Source organism: Vigna radiata, chromosome 1 (assembly GCF_000741045.1).
Source record: "Vigna radiata var. radiata cultivar VC1973A chromosome 1, Vradiata_ver6, whole genome shotgun sequence".
NCBI lineage: Eukaryota > Viridiplantae > Streptophyta > Magnoliopsida > Fabales > Fabaceae > Vigna > Vigna radiata.
The window spans coordinates 9,800,833-9,827,615 of NC_028351.1; the positions used below are offsets into that span (position 1 = coordinate 9,800,833).

The 26,783-nt window shown below is 32.8% G+C and overlaps 2 protein-coding genes across 2 annotated transcripts in view; both read right to left on the reverse strand.

Moving 5' to 3' along the window:
• Window positions 1-5,905: 5,905 nt before the first annotated feature.
• Window positions 5,906-8,431, reverse strand: LOC106779804 (putative UPF0481 protein At3g02645). Its single transcript, XM_014668041.2, has 2 exons — window positions 7,455-8,431; window positions 5,906-6,920 (listed from the first exon to the last, which is right to left on the reverse strand). Exons 1-2 carry the CDS (start codon window positions 8,233-8,235, stop codon window positions 6,082-6,084), a joined length of 1,620 nt encoding a protein of 539 aa, XP_014523527.1. The 5' UTR covers window positions 8,236-8,431; the 3' UTR covers window positions 5,906-6,081.
• A 7,239-nt stretch (window positions 8,432-15,670) lies between these two features.
• LOC106757190 (putative UPF0481 protein At3g02645) overlaps window positions 15,671-26,783 on the reverse strand; it is a 15,580-nt gene continuing 4,467 nt past the window's right edge. Inside the window, exons 2-3 of the mRNA XM_014639808.2 lie at window positions 26,567-26,777; window positions 15,671-16,862 (exon numbers count right to left, since the gene is read on the reverse strand). Coding sequence (XP_014495294.1) covers window positions 16,057-16,862; window positions 26,567-26,777 — 1,017 coding nt within the window. The 3' untranslated portion in view covers window positions 15,671-16,056. The remainder of the gene's footprint in view (window positions 16,863-26,566; window positions 26,778-26,783) is intronic.

Below are 26,783 nucleotides of genomic sequence, written 5' to 3' on the forward strand. Positions count from 1 at the left end.
ACCCCAAAGTATAGGGACTAAAAACATATTTAACCTTTTTTTTTCAATTTCAATAAATAATTACAGAAGTAATTAAACTTTTTAATTGTATACTTGTACCCACCTTCATATGTATTTTTGTTTTATCCTAAATATGGATTAAATAATTATTATTAAAAATTATAATAATAAAAACATGATATTGAATAGCAAGTATAAATATTGTAAGGATTTGTGTAAATTTGGTGGACATTCATTCAACGAGTTAAACATTGAAAGAGAAAATAAAAAATTATTGATAAAATTAAGGGTTTACGTATTTAACATTCTCAAAATTAATAGTAAGATATTTTCATTTGATAATATATTTTCGTAGACTTATTAGACTTATTAGTCAAATCAATTCATTTTCTTTATTCTTCTCATTTTTATAGTCTATGGTTTTTTAACTAAAAATATAAGAAATATAGGTAAGAAAATCCAAAATTATCTTAATCTCTTTATATCATATTATTTTCTCTTTCTTTAACGATATTTGTTATTATACTTAGATTAAATGTCATGTATTAGTTTTCCATCTTAGAACTAAAGTTCTTATGTTAATTGATTGATACCAAAAATTATGTGTTATTGAGACATATTTTAAAAAACTCTTATTTAATTATTGAAATAAATAACACATCAATGTTACCATCATAACACACATTATTATTATTATTTTATCTTTTCTATCACTTTTTTTTCTCATTTTCTTTTTGTTTTCTTGAATTTCATTTTCTCTCAGTTCCTTCTTTTTATTATTTTTTCTCTCATCTCCATATCTTTAATTTCCTTTTTCTTTTCTCATTTTCTCTTTAATTTTGTTTTCTATCATTTACTTCTCTTTTATTTCTTTTTTCCTCTCATCTTCTTTGAATTCTTTCTCTTCAATATTCTTCTTTTTCTCCATCTCTCTCACTCATCATAATTAGAAGCATTATAACGCCTGTACTTTTCGATATAAAGCTTAAGAATGCTAAAAAAAATTATCCGAAACATCTTAAAATGTATATGAAATTTTTAAACTAAAATAAATACAAAAATTATATTGTAAGTGCACTAGTTCAAGGAAAAAAAATATGGCAGCTGTTATTTTCCACAATCGATAGGATTGTATTAACGTTACATTTTAGGATGAGGTAAAAAAGAATTTTTATTTCTCAGTTATAAATCGAAGCAAAAAGGTCTAGATTATACTTTGGTTAAAATAATCGAAACACTAAGTCATAAAAAAAATTAGGTTTAAGTTGTTAGAAGAACCGTTATAATAGATTTTTTTTGTCTTGATCTCACAAACAACTGAAATAATAGATTATATCTGATTTAATATAATTATTTAATTTTAAAGGTCAACGATATCAATTGTGAAAAGAACCAATGTCACAGACCATTTTGCTTCAGTTATAAAAATAACTGAGGTTAAAAGTTTTTTTTTTTTTTAAATATTTTTATATTGACTCTTAAACAGATAATGTTTGTACCAAGCTTGTCTCTCCCAGTGGTCGAGAGTAGCATGGACTAGAAACAAAGGAGTAAATGTAGAGTGTGTTTTGTTCATCTCCTATTTGCATGTTATTATCCAACACCATGTAGCTTCCAACCTGCATTCACCGTAACATTTTAAAATATAAACAAAAGTATTAAGCTTTATTTTCGTTATAGAGAAAAAATTTGAAACAACTTAGGAATAAACTAAATGAGCACAATCAAAGACAGAGTCTGGTTTACATGAGTCACCATACTATCGAAATCACGAACCAAACTATCATCTACAATTACATACAAAAACTGAAGCATATTACGCGAATTAATATGGCAAATCTACACTATTGCGCAAAGATGCAAAAAAAAAAAAAACACAATGAAAATCACACTCACCACAATGGTAGAAACAAACAAAGCAACGACGACAATGAGCAATGAACATATTACGACAACGAGAATAAGGTGCGAAGCAATGATGACAGTCGAAGAATGGATGACGACACTCATTAACAGAGAGGAAGAATAGAAGTGTGAAATGCTATCCTGCATTTCCTTTTACGAACAAAACCCTAAGTGAAACATATGCAACAATTATTTGTAATAATCGAAGACCTTGTTATTAAAAAAAAAGTGATAATTTTGAAATTTTAATTAACCTTTAACCTCAATTGTTTAGAGAATAGTTGTAGAAAAGTTTAAATAACCAATATGATATATGTTGTATTAAGAAAAAATAATAAAATAATAATTCTTAAAAGAAAATTGAAATTTTTGTGACTCATGGTTGCACGCGACAATAACCTTTCCTCCAAAATTGTCCACAAGATTAAAACGAGGACAAAAGATAACGATGAATTGTTTGTCTTCACAAAGGAGGTTCATGAAGGTCTCTTAATTTGCATTGAATAGGAACAAACGGTGTATCTTTGGTAGTACGATAAGACAAAGGACGAGGTGGACGTGCAATGGGACCAATATGGGATGCATAACTTTATTTAATTTTGATGTGTTAAATCATTAATTTTAATTTAAAAAAAAAAGAAAGAAATCAGTAAACAAATTAAATAAAATTATGTAAAGAAAAAGTCACTTTGTCCACACCCATATATAAATATAAAGGTGTTCTTGAAATTTTTTTGAAACTGCATTTTTATAAAACTTAGAACCATTGCTTGTTGTTCAAGATAATGTCACAGATGGACCAAGCAATTTAATGTGTTTGGAAATAGAATTTTAAAATAATCATTTATTTTTATAAAGAATTTTAAATATTTTATTAGAAAAAAATATTTTTTTTTTTAAATTTCAAATCTTATAATTTTACAAAAATAATCGAATATTTAAAATTACAAATATTTAAATTTTATTTAAAATAAAAAATTTGAAATTATTTTATTTTTATATTAATATGTTATTTGTATTTGTATTTTTCCTTCAACTCAATTTTAGTCAGGATTTTGTCGATTTGATTGGGATCAGAATTCATAAGAATTTTACATGATTTAAATCGTCCAATTTATATTCTATATGCTGAGTTTGATTTTCGCCAAAGTGGCTTTAATTTGACTAAAATAAAGCCATTGATGATTTAGTTGACGTTTTAATGACACATTTTAATATTTTTTATAAATATTAACAAATATTTTACTTAAATTAAATGTGATTGGATTTATTATTTTGTTAATATATAAGTTAAAATTTCCTCGATCAATATTAGTAAGGCTAATGTTATTTTTCGTTTAGTTAGTTAAAATTTTTTAGAAACTAATTTCTTTTATTGATGTTTTGCAATAATTCATTTTGTCAAATATATTTTAAATTGAAGTTTTACTTCTTCAAATATATTTAGATGCCAATCTACATTTTTTTAAAGTGATAAATAACTCACAATCAAAGCAAATCATAGGTAAATTTTAGCCATATTAAGTTTTACGTCTATAATAAAAATGATATAAATATTTCTATATTTGAAACTCTCATTTCAGAAAGTGATATTTTGTGACCCAAATGTAGCTCATTTATTTAATTAACATAGTTTTGTATAACTTGAACACATTTTTTTATAATTCAAGTTTATTAAACGATAGACAACCCAAACTAATTATGAGTTTGTTCAGTCAACTTCCAACCACAGTTCAGGGTTTCAGTTTCATAATAACATATTCTGTAAGGGATTACAATTGGCCAAAATCTCAGACATTTGGAATACAATATAAAAAAGAGAAAATATAAATATTTTAAGGTTGTGAAAGAAATAGTTGATGAAATAAAGAAAATATAGAGATAGTAGAATGTGGAGAAAATGTAGAAATAGTAGTTAAAAGAAGTGTTATAGTTCTCTTTGTTGTAGTAGATGTTTGCTTACTTTGTTTCTTTCCGCTTGATTACAAATGATTCAGTCATTCATATTTATACTAGTGTCACCTCCTCAACCAATAGTACTTTGCTACCACAACATTAATCTAAGGGTTATTATTCATTCTTTAGAGTTTTCTAAAACATTCTTATAATTCTAAACTTATCTAAATATCTTCTTATATAAGCATCTCTAGATATTTTTATAAATTGTTCTAGAATGTTTTTAGATAAAATTTTTCAAGAATTCTATTTTGAGCTTTCTCTAGTCTTGGACTTTCTCTAATTTTAGATTTATAGGTCCAATTTACGTTCCAACTCTCTTTTTTATTTAGAGTTTCTATAATTTTTCATGAATCACTAGTGCAGAAATAGCTTTAGATGTATGTTCTTTTGAGTTTTTAACGTCTATTAACCAACCAACGTCATTACCGGTGACGTCAATGGGACGTCGGATATCCATATAACAGACGTCTATAATGACGTTAGTTAGTGCCATGTCCGACGTCACTAGAGGTTGGTATAGGCCTAACCCGACGTCTAAAGGCACAATATAGACGTCGGACTACGCATTAACCGACGTCTAAAAACACATAAAGATTTCGAACATGTCACTAACCAACGTCTAACGTAACTATAGACGTCGATCCTTGCATTAACCGACGTCTAATATAGTCGTTGTGTATTAGTGCAATTTTGTTCCTGTCTTTGGATAGCCTAGTAGCACACTCTGCTTTTGCTAGTTTCCCCCGAAAAAAGCTTGCGTCTTTTGAATTTCTCATGGCATTTCAATCAGAAACCGAACCTGGGTTCTTGCTTAGTTCCATTTTCAATCGCAAGAGGAAAAAATTACGGTGAAACGATAACTAGGCAATGACCCAGGGTCGTTTTTGGGTCGAAACGTCACCAGAAATCCAAAAGACACCGCTTTTTCTGGGAGGCAGCTAGCAACGGAAGAATGTGGTACTACGTTACCCCAAGAAAGGAACAAAACTGCACTAAAACACAACACAAAGGAAACAAATTTTAATCAGTTGAACCAGAAGATAATCGATGAAAGACTGAACAAAGTTTAAACGGTAACCATAAAAAAAACGCACTTGGGATGCAATGCCGCAAGAGAGAAAAAGGAGAGGAGGAAGACGATGATGTTATCAGAAACAATAATGCAATGCCATAAGAGAGAAAAAAGGAGAGGAGCAGAGAAAAAGGAGAGGAGGAAGACGATGATATCAGAAACTGCAATGTCGCGAAGAGTTTGTGGTTTATTTAACATGAAATGGGACGTCGGTTGCAACAGAAACCGACGTCTATAGTCCCATAGACGTCAGTTATCTAACTAATCGGACGTCAAAGATAACTTTTAATTTGATTTTTTAAATGCATATTAGACGTCGGTTATTGCGCTGAACTGATTGACATTTCATTTCCTGTCAGGGAAGTAGACGACAGTTATCCAGGGCGCCGACGTCTATAACAATATAGACGTCGGAGCTCTGTTATCGGACGTCGAAGTGCCTGCAAGTTTGGTAAACATCATTAATTACAGGCACATAGAAGTCACCCACCGAGAAATCCGACGTCTATATTGTAGAAATTGATGTCTTTCCGCCTTCCGGACAGGCCATAGATATCGGTTCTTTACTACATGACGTCTAAGCGCCTCAGAATCAGGTGAAGAACATTAATTGCAGGCAAGTAGACATTGGCCACCCAGAACAACCGACATCAATCGGGCAGATAAGCCTGTCTTCTCGTCTACCTTAGGCCATTGGACATCGATTTAGGGCAGAGCAAACGTCTACTATATCATAGACGTTGTTTGTCCTAGAAACTGACGTCTTGGTGACCAACTTATTTACGATAATGTCACCGTCCATTAATATACGTCGGCTGTCCTCTAGCCGACGTCTTTTGGGGTGACGTTAAACAGCGTTTTTGCACTAGTGAATTTTCATTACACTTTAATTAAATGATATAATAGATGGTTTCAATTGCATAACTAATCAATACAACATCGATCGAATGAAAGGATAACTTAAACTGTACTTAATTTTACAGAATCATTGTACACCCGAAACCATAACAGATGGTTTCAGTTGGGTAACACATCAAACATACATTATAACATTCTATGAAGGTATAACTTAAGCTGTACTTAATTTTACAGAAGCATTATACACTCCGAACCATTCTAGCAAAAGTAGAAGAGATATGAAAACCTCATATGGCTTTAAAATACCCTTTACAATCATAAGCTGCGCAAAAGGTTTCAATAGCCGTCATGGCCAAGAGAAGAAAGGTGGAAAGAAGTGTGAAGAACTTCCATGATCTGTACACATAATCCGTTGAGGCCTTGAAGAAGTTGGCCTTCCTCTTATCATTGTAGTACTTGTTCACTTTATTAATAGTCTCATCTAACTTGTATGTTTTGGCGGGTCGAATGGATTTGCTCATTCCGTTGAATAGTTCATCAATTTCTTCCACAGCGAGACTGCTACCTGACTCTATGATCCCTGCCTTCATCAGCAGCTTCACATCCTTCACACTGTCTACGATTCCCCTCATCAGTTCTGTGTACCTNGTGAAGATGAGAAAGTCTGGTTGGGTCAAGGCCTCGTAAGCCACGAGGTTTCTCATTATCACTTCAGAGTTCACATCCAGTTTCACCACAGGGAGGTAAAATATGCCCTTTGTTTCGTCAAATTCAATGGCCATGTTGCCACCTTCCACGGGTTGGAAAATGACCCCGGCTGAATGAAGTTCACGCACACAAGGGACGTTGATAATCATATGAACTTCTTCTTCTTCTTCTTCTTCTTCTTCTTTTTCTTCTTCATCTTCAGAAGAAGATCTTGAATTATTTGACGAAAGAATATCAAGTCGAGAGGACACTTTTATTATTCGATCTAGTTGTCGTTTAAAGGGTTTCCCAAGAGGAATATTCTTCACGCGCTTCAACTTCCTCAAAGAGCGTAATGTCCATGTTAATACACCTCTAACTTTCTTAAAGGAAATTGCTATGGCTTCATAATTTGGGCTTTCCTGGACCTCAGGAGTACCTGTGGTAGAGTTAATGTTAATTACCACGAAAATAATTAGCTAGGTAGTCCAACATCACTATGATGTCTCCATGATTCTATTAAAGAAGAAACTTATAATCTGGTGTATATCTTGCACTATCAATTCATTGAATGTGAAGTCTATCAAATAGTCGTGTATTAGACGCAATAGTACTAGACCGAATGAAAACAGAAACGAAAATAACAACAATCAAATATCGTGGCCGAGTTGCTACAGAACCGACTTGCTACAGTAAAATAATAACAATTAAGATTTTAACCTAGCTTCTACAGTATGTAATATAAACTATCCAGATCAGTGGAAGAAACATGAATGTTGAAAATAAAAGATTCCTAGTGGGAAAACGTGAATTTGAGAAGACTCCTACAGAATTACAAAAGCAACTTTTTCTAATTTAAGTTTATGTAACATATTCTCGCAAATTTTTACAAGAAAATGATAATAACAGTCATGTGAAGATTATAAAGACCTAGTTTTGAATCATCTTATAAAATATGTGTATCTACACATACCTTCAGTTGGATCAGGTATCGGTGTTTCAGAGTTTACGGCATCAGAGACGACCAAATGGTACATGAGATCCAAGACATGGCAATGCTTTGATACAGCTTCAGAAGATGTGACGCTGTGAGTAAACTTAAGTGGAGAGTGTTGTTTACAGAATGACAAGAGCATCGAACCCAAGTACTCTTGAACAGAATGAGTAGGTTCGGAGCTTTCAAACTGCAAGATATTCAACAAGGAGAACATTGGAATTTGGTTCTCCACCATGAGGATGTCCCTTANGATGGCATCCTTGGTTAGTGTCAGACCACGACAATGAGTTTGTTCTCCTAATCCCCTCATGAAAGAGCCAGATTGTCTGTCATTGACATACTTGTGGAAGAAATTCAACAAGAACAAAGCATCAATGCCCACTGTGTATAACAAGGTTTCATCTTTGATGCTCAAGTGTTTGTGGTACGCAGCACGGATGAAGATTGCTGAGTCGCGGAATTCTTGGACTACTTGTTTGAGTTCATGTTTGTTGAAGTGGTCTAGAACCGTTTTGGCAGCAAAAATCTTGATCCTTTCCATGGGATAGAGCTCGGGGCGAAAGTGAGTGTATGGACCAATGGCTACAAATTGAGGAACAAAGGCTTCTGGCTTCCCACAGCTCAGAGATTTGGGAACATGGAATATGCAAACAGGTATTCTTTTCAAGACTGAGTGGTGGCTTTCACTTACGATTTCGTTTACTCGAATCACCCAACAGTCTTCATCGTATTCTGAATTGAAGATTGAAGAATCCATTCGGATTTACCTTAATTTTTCTGATGAATTGCTCTATCAAATACCTGTTACTGTGTAATTCTTGGATTTTCGAAACCAAGAAATTTTATGTACGGGCCATTGCTTCTCTTTCTCTTCTCTATAATGGCTTTTAGTTTTTTCGTTTCTTCATTTATAAAATGAACGCCAAATCATCTTACACCTCACTTCCTTTATCTGTTATATTTAGTAAAGACTTTCATGATTCTTGTCTCTCTTCCAACTGTGCTTCCCATTAATCATTTTGGAAATGGAGAATAATATATTTAAACTTTATATATTAATCATTATTATCAACATAATAAAAATAAATACATAATTCAGTATAATTATAATTATAAAAGTATCAAACATCTTTAAAGGATATTTTTTTCTTTAAATTCTTAAACTTTATAAAAACGATTGTATTTGATATGGGTTTCATCATAAATAAGTTTTTCTAATTTCATCTTTTTAATTCAATGGTTATTTCATAATTGATGTCTAATGTTAAATGATGAGTTACCAAAAACCTATAAAATTATGTGATACAAATATATTATGATGGTAAGAATTTTATTAATATGATCATGAATTTGTAAGAAGAAGTGTCATATTCAGTAAAGTATGTTTACATTGAGTTTGAATCCAAAGAGTAAAATTATCTTATTGAACTAAACTCTCATATTTATATAAAGAATGAGGTTTAGATAGCAATAGTTGGAGGAAGTTTCCAATCTACAAGAATCAGAATTAAGTAATTAATATCATCACTTAAATGAGGAAAAGAAATTAATCCTATCACAATGATAGTTTGAGATAAGAATGGTAAACTCCTATAAGGAGAATGTTGTTGTTGCTGTTAAATTTAATGTGAAAAAAAAAATCATGACAAGTGTATGATTGACACAATTATTCAACTCAATACATAACTATTCCTATAATTAAGTCTAGATCATGTTAAAATATTAATATATGATTATGACTTTATATTAAGTAATGAAATTTATCTTGAATAGTTACTACAAAAACTTATTTAAATTTTTATAAAAATTTATGATATAAATAAGCTTATCCTTCATTTCTTTTGTGGCATTTTGGTATCCATTTGTAATGATTATATATATGTTCAAATTATATAGCATTATTATATAGATGCTTTGTAAAAGATCTTGTAGACGATGATGAAGAGCACATGCAAGATTTCAAATATGAATATGAGAGATTAATATACACGTATACCAAAAATCCTCCTATAAATGTAATATCTATATTTCTTGAAACTTTTTAATTTTTATTCAGCAGATATATTTGTGGCCTTCTTTTGTTTTAAAGGAAATGTAATATCGAAAGGTTTTGTATTCACATTTTATACTTATTTATTGATATCTTTATGCATATTCAAAGGTGTGAGGCAGCCCTAATGTCTTATTCAATAAAAATGAGAAGTATTGACAGAGAGAGAAGTGGGTGACCACTTTAAAAAATGTCATTTTACGAAACCCTCAAAATTTTGCTCCCATTTCTGACTCATTGGTGCACGTGACAGTAGGCAATTTGTACACGTGACAATAACCTTTCCTCCAAAATTGTCCGCAAGATTAAAATGAGGACAAAAGATATAACGATGAGTTTGTTGTCTTCACAAAGGAGGTTCATGAATAAGAACAAATGTGTCTGTTTGGTAGTAAGACAATGCAGAGTACGAGGTGGACGTGCAACTGGGACCAATATGGATATGTTGTTTCAAAATTTTCGAAACTGCAGTTTGATAATGTAGAATCAAATGCGAGAGAATTCAAACAACAGCCAAAAAGAGCACATTTTAATCGCATGAAATATTCACAGCTACACATTTTTTAGATGATGAGAGTTTGGTGATACAAGTTCTACTTTAACTAAAAATAAGATCAATTTATAATATATAAAAGAGGTGTAAACTTTTTTATCAAAATTAGTTTTGTAAGATTAATTTATAATATATAAAAGAAGTGTAAACATTTTTTTATCAAAATTAGGTTTGTAAAATTGAATTAAATTTAAAATTCATTTTTTAAAGTAAATTTTTAAACAGTTTTTAAATTTTCGTAATCAATATTAGTAAGTGTACGTCACCAATATTTTTTTCATTTGAGATAGTTAGAATTTCCAAAAACTAATTTCTTTCTACTGATGTTTTGTAATAATTTATTTTTCAAAGAATACACTATTATATTTTTATCATTGAAATCAAAGTTTTTATTTTATTTTTTAATTTTTTTAACTTTGACGAAACGAGAAAACCTTTTAACCTACTAAAATAAATAAATTATCAAATCAATTAGAAAGATTTTTTAAATGGAATAACTTTAATCAACAATAACTTACATTTTCTACATCAAATAAAATTAATCTCAATTCATGATAATTAACAATAAATATAACAATGTTAGATAAAATATATTAACGAATTTATAAAAACACACAATTAAGACTAACTACCAAAATTATGAATGCTAATTTTTTTGAACAATTAACAATTTTGTTTAGTATTTACATATTTTTTTTATTTAATGGTAATTAAAATAATTTATTATAAAAATAAAACTGAATACATTTATATTATTTTATAAAATACTAAAATGAAACCAATTGAATAAAATTTATCGTAGGATATGGTTTATCCGCTCCTCATAAATTGAACGGTCTACAACACACGAAAAATCTAATCAATTTAAAAGTCATTATATATAAAATTTCAATCCAAGTCAAATTAGTATTCCGAAAACAAAGTTCACATGTCATTGGCATTGGCATGCGTATGTGACATATTTTTCCTTTATATTTTATTAGAAGTCTCGAGGCAATTAGAAATAAGACCAATTTATAATATATAAGTGAGATGTTTATAAATCGGTTTTGTAGGGTTGAGTTAGGTTTAAAAACTCACTTTCTAACATGATATCAATGTCATGATTAGAGTCTATCCTAGCGAATTTTAAGTGAACATTTTTGTTTCCACTTGGGTCATTGTGAGAATGAGTTAGACTAAACCCACTTTCTAATATATTATGTTTAAGGTTTAGTATTTTATAAAACAATTTTGATTTTAATCGGTTTAAATTCTCAAAGTACCAAAATTTATATATTTTTCTATTTTAAAATTACATGAGACAAAATTAAAATTATTCTTTCAGAAAATATTTTGTTTTTATTGATGGTGATTCTGGGACTAAAAATACTTTTTGAAACTTTATTTTTTTATTCTTTGATTCAAATATTTAGTTTTAGAAACTCAGAACAATCACTTTTTGTAATTTGTTCTTCTTAGTTGTATTTAAAATTTTTGAGTTAACTTGTTGGTGTTTTGTAATTTTTCTAATGTTTTGATCTTTGACTAGAGTTGTCAAGAGCTTTGGTTGTGATACATGGTTTAATAAGTGGTGTTAGAAGATTTTATAGAATAATCTTGTACAGTGCATTATATTTTTAAAAAAAATTGTAAAATTAAAAATATAAAGGATTTTCTTAATCAAAGAAATTAGGTAAATGGATGTATCTCTTATGATAGTGAGTTAGGTGCATCATTCTCACTTTTTCTTTCTATTCACTTTACCTCTAATAATGTATATTATACCTGTCTCAAATATCTTTTAATTAATTTGTTGTGATATTCATCAACCAATTCAATTTTCACTTTTCATCTTATTATGTGATAGTTCAATTCACCAACTTTTCTTGAATTTAGTCTTATAATTTTAACAATTGATATCGAGAATAAGTTTTTTAAAATGATTTATATTTGTCGTGTGATTAAAAGTAAGAATAATTATATATATATATATATATATATATATATATATATATATATATATATAATATTAAATTTCTATATTTTTTTAATTTGTTAATCACAAGAAAATCTTGAAAATTCTGTTAACCGTGCAAACTATGTGGTGTAGTAAAATACTATTATCTGGCACAAAATTAATGCTATGAACAGTGACAAGCACACAAGTATTCTTATCACCCACTTGTTTCACACTTTTATCAACCAAACCTAACACAATGTTAATTTTGTTTCTCCCATATTTTCTCAACATTGGCTTTATCGTTATAGTTAACTCCCTTCCATCCTAATCATATCCACCCATTTCCTACACCATTCTTATCACAACAAACTTAAAAGTTTTTTTTTATATTTTTCGTCATTACAGACAATATAAAATCTCAAACTTCACATCCATCAATTCAATTTTCATATTAATTTACAAAACTAAAACCTTTATCTATTTACAAATTTCACACACAACTTCATCAGATCATCTTATACCCCAAAAGTTTAATTTCAGTTTTTTTAACTATTCTTTTTTTCTTAATTTATGTTCTAGAAAGAGAGGTAAAAGTGTATCGGTATATCATGTCATATTAATCTGAATTACATATCATAAATCAAGCTCATCAAGTTTAATAATTACAAGTCTTTTTTTAATATATATAAAACTTTTAGCTTAAATGAATTTTTTCCACTGTTCTTAGCGTAATAGAATACTCTTGCATGCTGCGAAGGCGAAAAATTCAGACTTGAGAAATATAAAAAAAGAGAAAAAGTATATATATATATATATATATATATATATATATATATAATTGATGGTTGGATAACTCAAAAACATTCATAATAACATCTTAAAAAAAAATATTTTTACACAGATCATTTAACAACATTTTGATATAAAATATATGTAATTTTTTATTAGTTTATTATTTATTTGTCCATCATTTCGTCAAATTCAATGGCCATGTTGTCACCTTTCACGGGATGGAAAAAGACCCCGACTGAATGAAGTTCCCTCACACAAGGGATTCTGACAACCATAGGAGTTTCTTCTTCTTCAAGAAAGTTTTGGATGAGATGAAAGAGCATATAACGGAGCTTTCAAACAGCAAGATCTTCATCAACGAGTAGGTCTGAATTTGGTTCTCCAACATGAGGATGTCCCTTATGATGGCATCCCTAGCTAGCTTCACCCGAGGGTCTTCTATTCTCATCATGAACACTAGTGCATTAAAGAAAAATGATAGAACTTATGAGATCCTATATTTTTTAATCAATTGGCTTCCAAAATCAAAAATAGGTAGCAGAAATACAGGGAATTCAAATCTAGTCCCTTGAACTTGAATATTCAGAGCTTTAATGACGTCTTGAGTTTGCATATAACTGTCATTTCCCACCATATCTTCAAACAAAGGAGATGGTTCTATATTCAATTTAAGAAACTTAGTAATTCGTGGCTGTAAAAAATTATGAGAACTGTCTCCATCTACTAAAATCGTGACTGGCTAAGTGTTAATGTGAGCAACAAAACGAATGGTACCAACTCCTGAATTGCCCTTCATAGCATTTAAAGACAAATGATGCGTATCTTCTAATCCATCTTCACTAGTTGTATGAATGAAAGATTGGAGATTTTCAGTATCATTACCACTTGTAACATCAACAATTGTGTATTAGCACACTTATGAGTAAATTTTTCATCACAGAAATAACGTAATCCTTTGTCTCGCTGCAATTGCATCTCCACAAGTGTAATTTTTTTATAGTGGGATGGCGTATTGGTGGACTAGTGGGTGTGGGAAGCAGCGGAGGTAACGCCTGTTTCACAGTATTCTTTGCGGCATTAAGATTTGCACTGGTAGAAGACAAAGGAGAATACCGATTAGTATATGTGGTAGAATGTTGGTGCAAAACAAAAGCATACTTTTCTTCATACAATTTAGCCAAAGACACCGCGCGCAGAAGATTAGTAGGACATTGAGCCACTACATCTCTTTTAATGCCCCGATTTAACCCACTTAAGAAAGAATTTAACACCGCACCATCCGTAAGACCCTCTGATCTATTAGCTAGAGCCATGAATTTGAGGTAGTATTCTGAAACTGTACCGAACTGATACAATTTGAATAATTCTGCAGTAGGCGAATCAAATGGAGATGGTCTAAAATGGCTCTCCAAAGCTCTTGTCAAATCAGACCATGTGCGAGCTACCGCCATACGGTGTAACATTTGAAACCATGGAATCACATCCTTCTCAAAATGAATAGAAGCAATCTCGACTCTCTCTTTATCAGGAGTATGATGATAATTAAAAACTACTCAGCTTTGAATATCCATTCTAACACTGGGGTAGTGCCATCAAAGTGAGAAAACCCAAAGATATGTTGCGTACCGGCATTGCGAAAGCAGAGGGAGTCACCAATAAGGACGAACCAGTTGAGTTTGAAGCATCAATGTGCCGATTGTCACCATGCGTTAACGAATCAAACAATTTTTGCATCTGATCCATACGGTCGTTGTTTGCTGTTTGAAATTGAAGGAGTAAATCATGATTGGCTTTATCATGATCTGGTTGTTTCTTGATTCAATTCAAAATAGAAGTGAGCTAGGTTTGCATATCTTTCATCTGCGTATTCTCAGCCATTGATGTCAATGAAAACACCAATGAAACGTGGAATTTTATTCAAGCAGAATGCAACAATACAATCAGAGAGAATTTTGGTTTATAACAGGAAATATAAAACAACAATTACAGAATCGAAAAACTTAAAGAATCTTCCAACTAGAATTTCCCAGAGTTTATGGTTCGACCTGAAGAAAAAGATGAGAGAAGAAGGGTGAATAAGAAGATCTGTTTTAGAGAGAGAGAAATGAAATCAGAGTTCAACAGAAGGAACAGAATTTGGTTCATACCAGAATCATACCTTCTTCACCGAACAAAATCCTTTAGTAGTATACTCTCCTAACGTGTTCTCACCATGTTAAATGTGTCATTTCTCACTGTTCCTTCTTCCACATGTCCTTTAGCATTTACATTTCCCTCCACGTTTCCTTCACTCGTTACAGCAAACAGGTATTATTTTCATGATTGAGTGGTGCGTTTCACTCACCATTTGATTGATTCGGATGACCCAATGGTGTTGGTCGGATTCTGAACTGAAGATTGATTGAGAAGCCATCTGGGATTTTGCTTAAATTGGGTGATGATATGCAATGCGTTATGGTGTGTATCATTGGATAATTCTTCTTGGCTTATTGCATGGATTACTGCTGACATGACAGACATTCACCTTGGGTATAATTTCTGACAAACGCGCCATCTTTAATGAAACTCGATTGATCGCTCAGAAAAAATGACAACTAGGAGGAGAAAGGCGACAGGCTGCAGAAGCAGCAGAAGTTAAAAACCTAGAAGAACTTCTTTCATCAAGTAAAATGGACTTCAATTTTTTCGGTTGAATCTTCCTCAGCAGCGTCTTCAGAAGCTTGGCCTTTATTCTTTTCCTCAGTATGGACAGTCGTAACTATACTACCGACCAAATCTAAACTTTGTTTGGTTGATTGCTGGCTACCGCGCCAAAGGCCGAACAACTATGTCAATAATGACGACGTCGACGACATATCATCATACTCCCGACACAGACACATAAATAATGTTGGATTAGCTCTCTATGCCCTTACATTTTTGGGGTGATCGAAGCTGCTATTTCTGCAGTTACTATTATTAACTCTCTCCCCACCCCTGTTTTCATCGTGATAATCCTTACACCAAGTTGTTTCACAAACTTCCTCGATCATTACAAATTTTTTAAAGTTTTCGAATGTGCATAACACGACCTTATAATGCTCACAAATATAATTTTCCATTTGAGTGGTGTCACTTTCTTTGCTATAACTAATCAATACAACATCCATCGAATGAAGGTATAACTTAAGCTGTACTTAATTTTACAGAAACATTATACACTCCGAACCATTCTAGCAAAAGTACAAGAGATATGAAAACCTCATTTGGTTTTAAAATATGCTTTACAATCATAGGCGGTGCAAACCGTTTCAATAGCCGTCATGGCCAAGAGAAGAAAGGTGGCAAGAAGTGTGAAGAACTTCCATGATCTGTACACATAATCCGTTGTGGCCTTGAAGAAGTTGGCCTTCCTCTTATCATTGTAGTACTTGTTCACTTTATTGATAGTCTCATCTAGCTTGTGTGTTTTGGTGGGTCCAATGGATTTGCTCATTCCGTTGAATAGTTCATCAGTTTCTTCAACAGTGAGAGTGCTACCTGACTCTATGATCCCTGCCTTCATCAGCAGCTTCACATCCTTCACACTGTCTACGATTCCCCTCATCAGTTCTGTGTACCTNGTGAAGATGAGAAAGTCTGGTTGGGTCAAGGCCTCGTAAGCCACGAGGTTTCTCATTATCACTTCAGAGTTCACATCCAGTTTCACCACAGGGAGGTAAAATATGCCCTTAGTTTCGTCAAATTCAATGGCCATGTTACCACCTTCCACAGGTTTGAAACAGACCCCGACTGAATGAAGTTCACGCACACAAGGAATGTTGATAATCATAGTAGCTTCATCTTCTTCTTCTTCTTCAGAAGATTTTGCATTTGACGAAAGAATATCAAGTTGAGAGGACACTTTTATTACTCGATCTAGATGTCGTTTAAAGGGTTTCCCAAGAGGAATATTCACGCGCTTCAGCTTCCTCAAAGAGCGTAATGTCCATGNTAATACACCTCTAACTTTCTTAAAGGAAATTGCTATGGCTTCATAATTTGGGCTTTCCTGGACCGCAGGATTACCTGTGGTAGAGTTAATGTTAATTACCACGAAAATAATTAGCTAGGTAGTCCAACATCACTATGATGTCTCCATGATTCTATTAAAGAAGAAACTTATAATCTGGTGTATATCTTGCACTATCAATTCATTGAATGTGAAGTCTATATCAAGTAGTCGTGTATAAACGCAATAGTACTAGACCGAATGAAAACAGAAACGAAAATAACAACAATCAAATATCGTGGCCGAGTTGATACAGAACCGACCTGCTACAGTAAAATAATAGCAATGATTTTAACCTAGCTGCTACAGTATGTAACATACACTATCCAGATTAATGGAAGAAACGTGAACGTGGAAAATAAAAGATTCCTAAGAAATTATAAAAGCATCGTTTCCTAATTTAAATTTATCTAATAAAAATTCCACATAAATCTAAATTTTTTCTTCATTCTTCTCTATCAGCTTCCAATATTATAATAATGTTGTAGGAGGTGTCTTTATGAATATATAAGTTATTTGTTCCTTGCTTTCTATGTATTTTAGTTCTACGCTTTTTTTTCTTAACTTTTTTTCAGATAAAATGAAAACAAAATTTAATATATGCTTGTTTTTTTCATGATTTATTGGATTCTTTGTTAGTTCACTGATCCATTGCTTACTCCGATCAACAACTTCTCTTACATCATCTTCAAATTTCGTAATAGGTTTTTAAACCAGATCACATGCCTAACACTCCAGGATGCTGCCGCATACTTGGCTTCACACGCTAATAGTCAATGGTTTGTTTCTTTAAGAGTCAAGTAAATATTATACTTCCCATGAAGAAAACATAATCAGTTGTGCTCTTCTAGTCATCCACATCTCCACACTAGTCATTATTCGAGTATCCACTAAGTCAGTAGATGTCTGACTTAATGTACATTAATTCAAAAGATAGAGTTTCATTTACATACCCTAGTATCCGCTTTAGTGCTTTTCAATGAGAATACCTTGGCTCTTCCATAAAATGGCTTGTAACTCACACACTCAACATAAGGTATGACCTTGTGTTTGTCAAGTACCTGAGACTCCCAATTAAGCTTTGATATCTACTTTCATCAACAAAATCCCCTTCTTTAGTTTTTGATAGCTTCGTCAGGTTCCATATGGGAATGGAAACTAAATTGCACTTCATCATCTTTGCCTTTTTCAGTATATCCTAGTATACATCCTTTGAGACAAAGATCCCTATCGAGCTTTGATCCATTTTCAAACCCAGAAAATATGTGATGATGCCCAAATCAATCAAATTCCTTCACCACTTCTTTAAATTCTTCAACTAGCTCGACTTTACTTTCGAAAAAATCAAATCATTTACATATAAGACAACAAACAACATACCTGCTATGTTGTTTCTTTAGGTATAAAGCACATTCATATAGACATTGCTCATAACAATTTTTCTTGAAATAGGTATCAATTCTTTCATTCCATGCTCATAAAGATTGCTTCAATTCATACAACGTCTTCTTCCACTTCAACACATTCTTTTCTTTTCCTCTTTTCATGTTGTTGGAACTATTTTCCAAGAACTTAGGGAAACAAGATGAACAACAATGGAGACTTGATATATACTTCTAGGCGTGAATACACACTTTTCTAAAAGCAATATTAAATCCCTGATAAGAGTGAAGGGGATCACGAAATCCGCTTTTGAGATACAAAGAAGAAATATAACGTTAATACTCACTCTTAGTATTAACGTTAAACAAGAATATGATTGTCAGGAATTGATTTGTGTGTTAAGAGAATGACCGAATCTAGAGAAAAAGTCTCACTCATCTCTTAGAATCTCTTGAGTCTCATAAAATCTCTTGAGTCTCATACTTTCAATAGAGAACATGATCCCTTTATATATAGATGTTGATCAGACATCTTTCAAATCCAAGAGATACCAGATTCAGATTAGTTACATTTCTTCATGAATGAATGTAACTTTTCATGAATGGTAATTCTTCATGAATAATTGTATCTCTTCATGAATGGTAACTTTTCATGAATAATTGTAACTCTTCATGAATTTGAAAAATGTCTCTAATACTCTTAAATTCCAACACATGTAACTGGAAGGTTTTCTACATACACTTCCTCTTCCAGAACTTCATTCAAAAATGTAAACTTTACGTTCATCTGATGTATCTTCCAAACATCTCAACTCCAAACAACACAACCTTCATCTGCTTGGCCTTAAAGGTTTGCATTTACTCAGCCTCAAACAACTCGGTCTACATTTGCTAAGCTCTAATCACCATGGTTTGCATTTGCTCAGCCTTAAACAAATCGGTTTGTACTTGCTTGGCTCTAAACACCCCGATTTTGGCATCAAGCAGCTTGGTCTCAATATCAAACAACTCAATCTCAACATCAAACAACTCGGTCTCTTCATCAAATAGCTCGATCTCCTTTTGCACTACCTCAAACAACTTGGTCATGAACGTGTCCGAGCTTTATGATAACAATAAAATTCCCATCCCTTTCGCATGCTCTTTAGTAAGAAGGATTGTTTACCTTCCTTTTTAGCTAGGCAAAATTTTACTATGTGGTCAACCTTCCTACAATTATAAAAACTTCTTAATATGCATTTGTTTGCATAGTGGTCGAGTTTTCCACATTTGAAGCACTCCACACCTGTTTTAGACTGACCTCCACAGCCTCTTTCTCGGTCGTGGCCATGCCAATTTTACTGCCAGGTCATATTTATGCAAACTTCCTCGTTCTCTGCCTCTAGAACCACAACCTTAAGAGTTGCGAGTTTCGTTCATATTGCATTTCATCTATAGTGTTTGATCATCAAGTTCCTTCTCTTTCTTCTTCCTTTGTGAGAATTGACAAGTCCTTTGGTTCTTCAATTATGTAGCCAATGCCCTTGAAGTTTTTCGTCAAAGATCTCAACGTTTTTTTATAACCCAGTTAAGTGACATTTTTTCTCCATTCCTACCGAGTTGACTAGCCAATTTCTCTACCCGAGTGATGTACTTGGTAACCAACTTTGTTTCTTCCATCTCTAACTGTTCAAACTTTCTCCTAAGAGCTTGTATTCGGACGTATCTCATGCAATTGTCACCTTTGAATGACACCTCTAGAGTTTCTCAAGCTTTATTTGCTCACAATACATTCATTATCTTTTCGAACCCTGACTCATATATTGCATTGTAGAGAAAATACAATGTTGACTTTCACTTACGTATCCTTCAACGCAGAAACCTGTGCCACTGTCTAATGTTCTCCCTCATCGGGTTCATCGTACCCAACTTCCATTATATTTCATAGGTTTTGAGATCTGAGCAACACCTTCAGATGTAAGCACCAATTATCATAATTAGTCATCTTCGTCAATTGTGACACAATCATACTATTGTCATCTCTTTCACTTTTTTTTAAGCATTCACTGTTTCACTCATTCTTTTTTTTGTTCTTTTATTTTACACTTGATACTCAAAGTATAAAGCTTTGATACCACTTTCATTGAATGTGGAAGGAAATCAAATAGTCATGTTCAGAGGCAATAACATTGGACAAAATTAAAGCGAAAACCAAAATAACATCGGCCAAATATCACGGTCGAGTTGCTATAGTGCAACGATAACGTAACAAAAACTCCTAACAGATCTGAGCTGCTACCTAAACTAATAACAAACAAGATTTTAACCAAGTTGGTACACTACAAAATACAAACTACCCATTGTTGTAGAAATGCTGACAGAATCACGAACAAAATTTCCTGAGGCGTGTAGAGTCACTGTCCTTAAGGACTTATCCGCGGTGTGTTGCACAAGCCCCCCAGGATACAACACGAACTTTTCAGAAATTTCTGAGGATCTCAGAACTAGCAAGGATCTCTTAAAAAGAGAAAGAATGAAACCCAGGATAATTTTTAAGAAATAAAAGGAAGGAGAGAATGAGAGAAAGAGAAGAGAGAATGAGAGAATGAGAGAACTGATGATTTTGGAGTGAATGGAGTGCTCTATTTATAGAGCTCATGGATCAGGCCCATTATCCAAAACATCTAAAATATCTTCTATTAAAAAATATTATTTTTAATAAAATAGAACGTTGGAAAAAAACATGAACGTTGCACTCCAAAAAAATGACGCTAACAGCATGCCTTGCGGGAAACGTTGGAGGCAAGAGGCTTGCGATCCATGAGAGAAAGAGAAGAGAGAATGAGAGAACTGATGATTTTGGAGTGGAGGTGGTGCTCTATTTATAGAGCTCATGGATCAGGCCCATGATCCAAAAGTCTAAAATATCTTCTATTAAAAAATATTATTTTTAATAAAATAGAACGTTGGAAAAAAACATGAACATTGCACTCCAAAAAATGACGCTAGCAGCATGCCTTGCGGGAAACGTTGGAGGCAAGAGGCTTGCGGTCCAAGCTGATAAAATTTCTTCCGTATTTTATGGCTTTCGCAACAGTCATCCAAAGCTTTTGCAATATTATATTATTTAAAATAATAAAAATCTCCCACATATTGCAAAAGATAAAACACAATGATTGAAAGAAAGAAAAGAAGAAAAATCATGGGTTTTTATAAGATGTAATGCATCAGAGCTGGTATAGCAAGCTATATGAACCAGTCTTAGATTAAGAAACTTAACACATAGTATAGTTGGTATAGCAAGCTATATGAACCAAAGATACTTGAGTGTGTTAGAGGTTTATCAATCACAGTACACTCCCACAATCCTTGCTATCATCGCTGTGATGCGCTTACTAGGTCATGCGCGTGCTCGATATTCATGAGTGCTCTAGAGATCATGCCAAGATCTCATGCAAGCGGCCCCACTTGACACTCATATAGGTGATTTCATTAAGTGTATGATGCAAGTCATACACCACCTGTAAGGGATATGAAGATCATTAAAAACTTTGATTAATTACAAAGTTTAACCTCTCAATAATGCAGTCTCTAGCACTTTCACACACACCATAGGAAGGGACATATTTAATTTAAAATCAAATTAGTGCCACCAAAACTAACAAGTGACTTGTTTTTACCCATATGAACCTTATTCATGGGATCTCCAATCACAAAGGTTGGGTTACCATCACTTGTTTGTTTGCCAGTGGCTTAAGTCTCATTCCCGTCGATGTTTCTATAATCATATTTCTTCCCAAGGGTTTTGTCAGAGGATCTGCTAGATTTCGTTCTGACTTCACATAGTCAATGGAAGTAGTTTCACTCTTTAGTAGTTGCTTCACCAAATTGTGTCTCAATTGGATATGTCTATTCTTTCCATTGTAATTCTTGTTTTTAGCTATAACTATTGTCGATTGGCAATCACAATGTATAGACACCGACGAGGTCGGTTTCATTCCTAGGGGAATGTTTGCTAAGAAGTTTTTCAACCACTCAGCCTCACTACCAGTCATCTCAAGAGCGACAAACTCAGATTCCATTGTTGATCTTGCAATAATTATTTGTCTGGTTGATCTCCATGTAATCACACCACCCCCAAGTGTGAATACATAACCACTAGTGGATTTTGTCTCATCTGAATCAGAGATCCAATTAGCATCAATGTACCCTTCTAGTACAGCGAAAAATCTACTATATTCAATGGCATAATCCATTGAACCTCTTAAGTATCTCATAAGCCTGGAAAATGCATCCCAATGTTCTTGATTTGGACATTGAGTGTACCTACTCAGTCTACCTACTGCATAAGAAATATCAGGTCTAGAAAAGCTCATCAAGTGTAGTAAGCTCCCAATTATCTGGGCATACTAAGGCTGAGATAATGATTCTCCTCTATTTTTCATTAATTTAGAGTTAGCATCGTAAGGGGTACTCACGAGTTTGAAATCATAATATCCAAACTTCTTAAGAAGTTTCTCAATGTATTATTCTTGGGATAATAAAATACTATCTCCCTTCCTTATGATTCTAACACCTAAAATTACATTGACTTCACCCATGTCTTTCATTTCAAAATTCGATCCTAGAAACAGTTTAGTTATGGCAAAAATTTCATTGCATGTACCAAATATTAACACGTCATCAACATACAAACATATAATGACACAATCACCATTTTCAAATTTAGAATACACGCATTTATCAGCATCATTATGTGAAAAACCATCACATAGCAATATATTATCTAGTTTTTCATGCCACTGTTTTGGTACTTGTTTCAACCCATACAAAGATTTTAAAAGTTTACATACCTTATTCTCTTAACCAGGTACAACACATCCTTCAGGTTGAGTCATATAAATTTCCTCCTCTAAATCACCATTCAAAAATGTAGTTTTAACATCCATTTGGTGTATCACTAGCTTATGGATTGCTACTAAGGATAAAATACTCGAATAGAGGAAATCCTAGTCACAAGGGCAAAAGTATCAAAGTAATCTACGTTGGGTTTTTGAGTAAAATCTTTTGCTACTAATCTTACCTTATACTTCTCTATAGATCCATCAAGATGATATTTTTTCTTAAAGATCCATTTACAACCAATGGGTTTTGCCCCTTTAGGCAAATCTACTAAGGTCCAAGTATTATTTTTCTGAATTGATTCAATTTCAGTCTTAATGGCTTTATCTCACTGTTTTGCATCACGAGCATTAATGGCTTCTACAAAGCTATTTGGATCGTTATCAACTAGATAAGTATAAAAATCATTACCAAATGAAGTTTCCTTCCTTTGTCTTTTACTTCTTCTTAATTCTTTACACATGGCATCACTATTATTATTATCTATAGGTTGAGACATCTCATAACCCTTAAAGGAAAAACACGTTCAAAAAACTCAGCATTTTTCGTCTCCATTATAGAATTTATTTCAAGTATATCAATTTTAATAACTAGAAAACTATAGGCAACACTATGTTCAGTATAGCCTAAGAACATACAATCAAAGGTTTTAGAACCTATTTTTCTTTTCTTAGGATCAGGTAACATCACCTTAGCTAGGCACCCCCACACTCTTAGATATTTAAGGTTAGGTTGATAACCTCTCCACAGCTCATAGGGAGTTTTACCAGTTTTCTTATGAGGTATTCTATTTTGTAAAAAACACGCAGTAAGCAAGGCTTCTCCCCAAAGGTTATCAGGTGCACTAGAACTAATAAGCATCGCATTCATCATCTCCTTAAGAGTTCTATTCTTTCTCTTAGCTACTCCATTAGACTCAGGTGAATATGGTGGGGTTACTTCATGCATGATACCTTCTTTAACACAATAGTCATTAAACAGAACATATTCACCACCTCTATCTGATCTAATCCTCTTAGAAACACATCAAAAGCTTCATCTTTATGTTTGATTAAGTAAACTTTGGTGTATCTAGAATAATTATCTATAAAGGTCACAAAATAATTTTTACCTCCTTTAAACATGGTTTGTTTCAAATCAACTATATCAGTATGAATTAGCCCTAATAATTCAGTTTGGCGTTCTATAGAAAAACATGTTTTCTTTGTTATTTTAGATTCTACACATATATCACATTTACTACTTTGTTTATCATGCATATTAATCAATCCTAGTCGTTGTAATTTCATAACGTATGAAGAATTTAAATGTCCTAATCTAGCATGCCATAAATCATACGAGTCAACAATATAAGCAAAAGAAGACGATTCATTAATATTTTCAGAAATGTTAAGTACAAAGAGACCTTGATCACAATATCCCTTCCCCACAAAAACATTATTCTTTGTCATTACAATCTTGTCAGACTCGAATGACACTTTAACCCCCATTTTTCCCAATAGTGCCACAAAGATTAAATTAACTCTGATTGATGGCACATGTAGCACATCTCTCAAGGCCAAAGTCTTTCTAGATGTGAGTTTGAGAAGAACTTTCCCTTTTCCCAAAATAGGAGTGGTCCTAGAATCACTTCTCCATCCCCTACATTAGTGTAAGAGGTAAAGGCACTTCTGTTTGTACAGATATGTCTGGTAGCACCAGAGTCTACATCCACTTGCTCACATTGGTCATCAGATTTACTTGAGAAATGACCGCAGCAATAATGTCATCTCCTTTGGATATATTGGCCCTAAGAGGATTGTCGTTTCTTGCTCTGCGCCTGCACTACGGTGCATGATGGTCCGACTTCCCACATACGAAGCAATTTCCTTTCTTCTTAAAGGTGAGATTAGATCCGTTGGGACGAAATTTTCGAAAATAATTTTTGTTATTGTGATTAGGTTTATGTTCGTACCTTTTTGGAGCAGGTTTGTCTTCTACTACGTTTGCTTTTGCGGACAAAGCTTTGACCCTCGCAGTAGCACATTCTTTCCTGTTGGTATCTTCAATGATTATATGTGTGATCAACTCTGAAAGTGACATTTGCTTGTGTCTATGTTTCAGTTGTTGCTTGTAAACAGTCCAGGAAGGCGGCAATTTCTCGATCAGAAGCTATGAGACAAGTTCATCTGGTAGAAGAACGTTCTCCGCTTTAATATCTTCGAGCAGTTTTTGGTACTCGTTGATTTGCGACTTTATGTCCTTGTCTTCAACCATTTCCCAACGATAATAATTCCCAATAATGAAACTTTGTCTGACTACATCTTATTTGCATGAACCCAATCTTCAACTTGTTTTGGATTTGAATCAGGTTTTGAAGATGAAAGAGCAAAGGCGACTCCGTACTTGTCTAACAGGGTTGACACACGTTCTTGCCAACGCCGAAAATTTTGACTAAAGAAGACTTCAATTTTTGATACATCCGGGAATGGTTTGGCGAAGATCGTCTGAGTTCCGAAAACAGTAGAAATGCTGACAAAAATTTCTAAGGACTCAGAACTAGCAAGGATCTCTTAAAAAGAGAAAGAATGAAACTCAGGATAATTTTTAAGAAATAAAAAGAATGAGAGAATGAGAGAAAAAAAAAGAGAGAATGAGAGAATTGATGATTTTGGAGTGGAGGTGGAGCTCTATTTATAGAGCTCATGATCAGGCCCATGATCCAAAAGTCTAAAATATCTTATATTTAAAAATAGGGTTAAATATGTTTTTAGTCCCTATACTTTGGGGCGATTTTGGTTTTAGTCCATTTTCAAACTATGGTACAATTTAGTCCTTCAACTTTAGAAAACTCTGGTTTTAATCTTTTTTACCAATTTTTTTTAACTTTATTTGTTGTTTCAAGCACGTTTCTTAGTTAACATTGAAGCATTTGGATTATTTACACTGTTTGACACATTTTTGCTTCAATGTTAACTAAAAAACGTGTTTGAAACAACAAATAAAGTTAAAAAAAATTGGTAAAAAAAGACTAAAACTAGAGTTTTCTAAAGTTGAAGGACTAAATTGTACCATAATTTAAAAATGGACTAAAACCAAAATTACCCCAAAATATAGAAACTAAAAACATATTTAACCCAAAAAAATATTATTTTTAATAAAATAGAACCTTGGAAACAAACATGAAGGTTTCACTTTAAAAAGATTGACGTTGGCAGCATGCCTATCCAAACTGATAAAATTTCTTCCGCATTTTATGGCTTCCGCAACAGTCATCCAAAGCTTTTGCAATGCTATATTATTTAAAATAATAACACCCATATCAGTGGAAACGCGAATTTGGGAAGACTCCTACAAAACTACAAAAGCACCTTTTTCTAATTTAAGTTTATCTAACATATTCTCGCAATAACAGTCATGTGAAGATTATAAATACCCAGTTTTGAATCATGTTATAAAATTTGTCTATCTACACATACCTTCGCTTGGATCAGGTATCGGTGCTTCAGAGTTTACGGCATCAGAGACGACCAAATGGTACATGAGATCCAAGACATGGCAATGCTTTGATACAGCTTCAGAAGATGTGGGGCTGTGAGTTAACTTAAGTGGAGAGTGTTGTTTACAGAATGACAAGAGCATCGAACCCAAGTACTCTTGAACAGAATGAGTAGGTTCGGAGCTTTCAAACTGCAA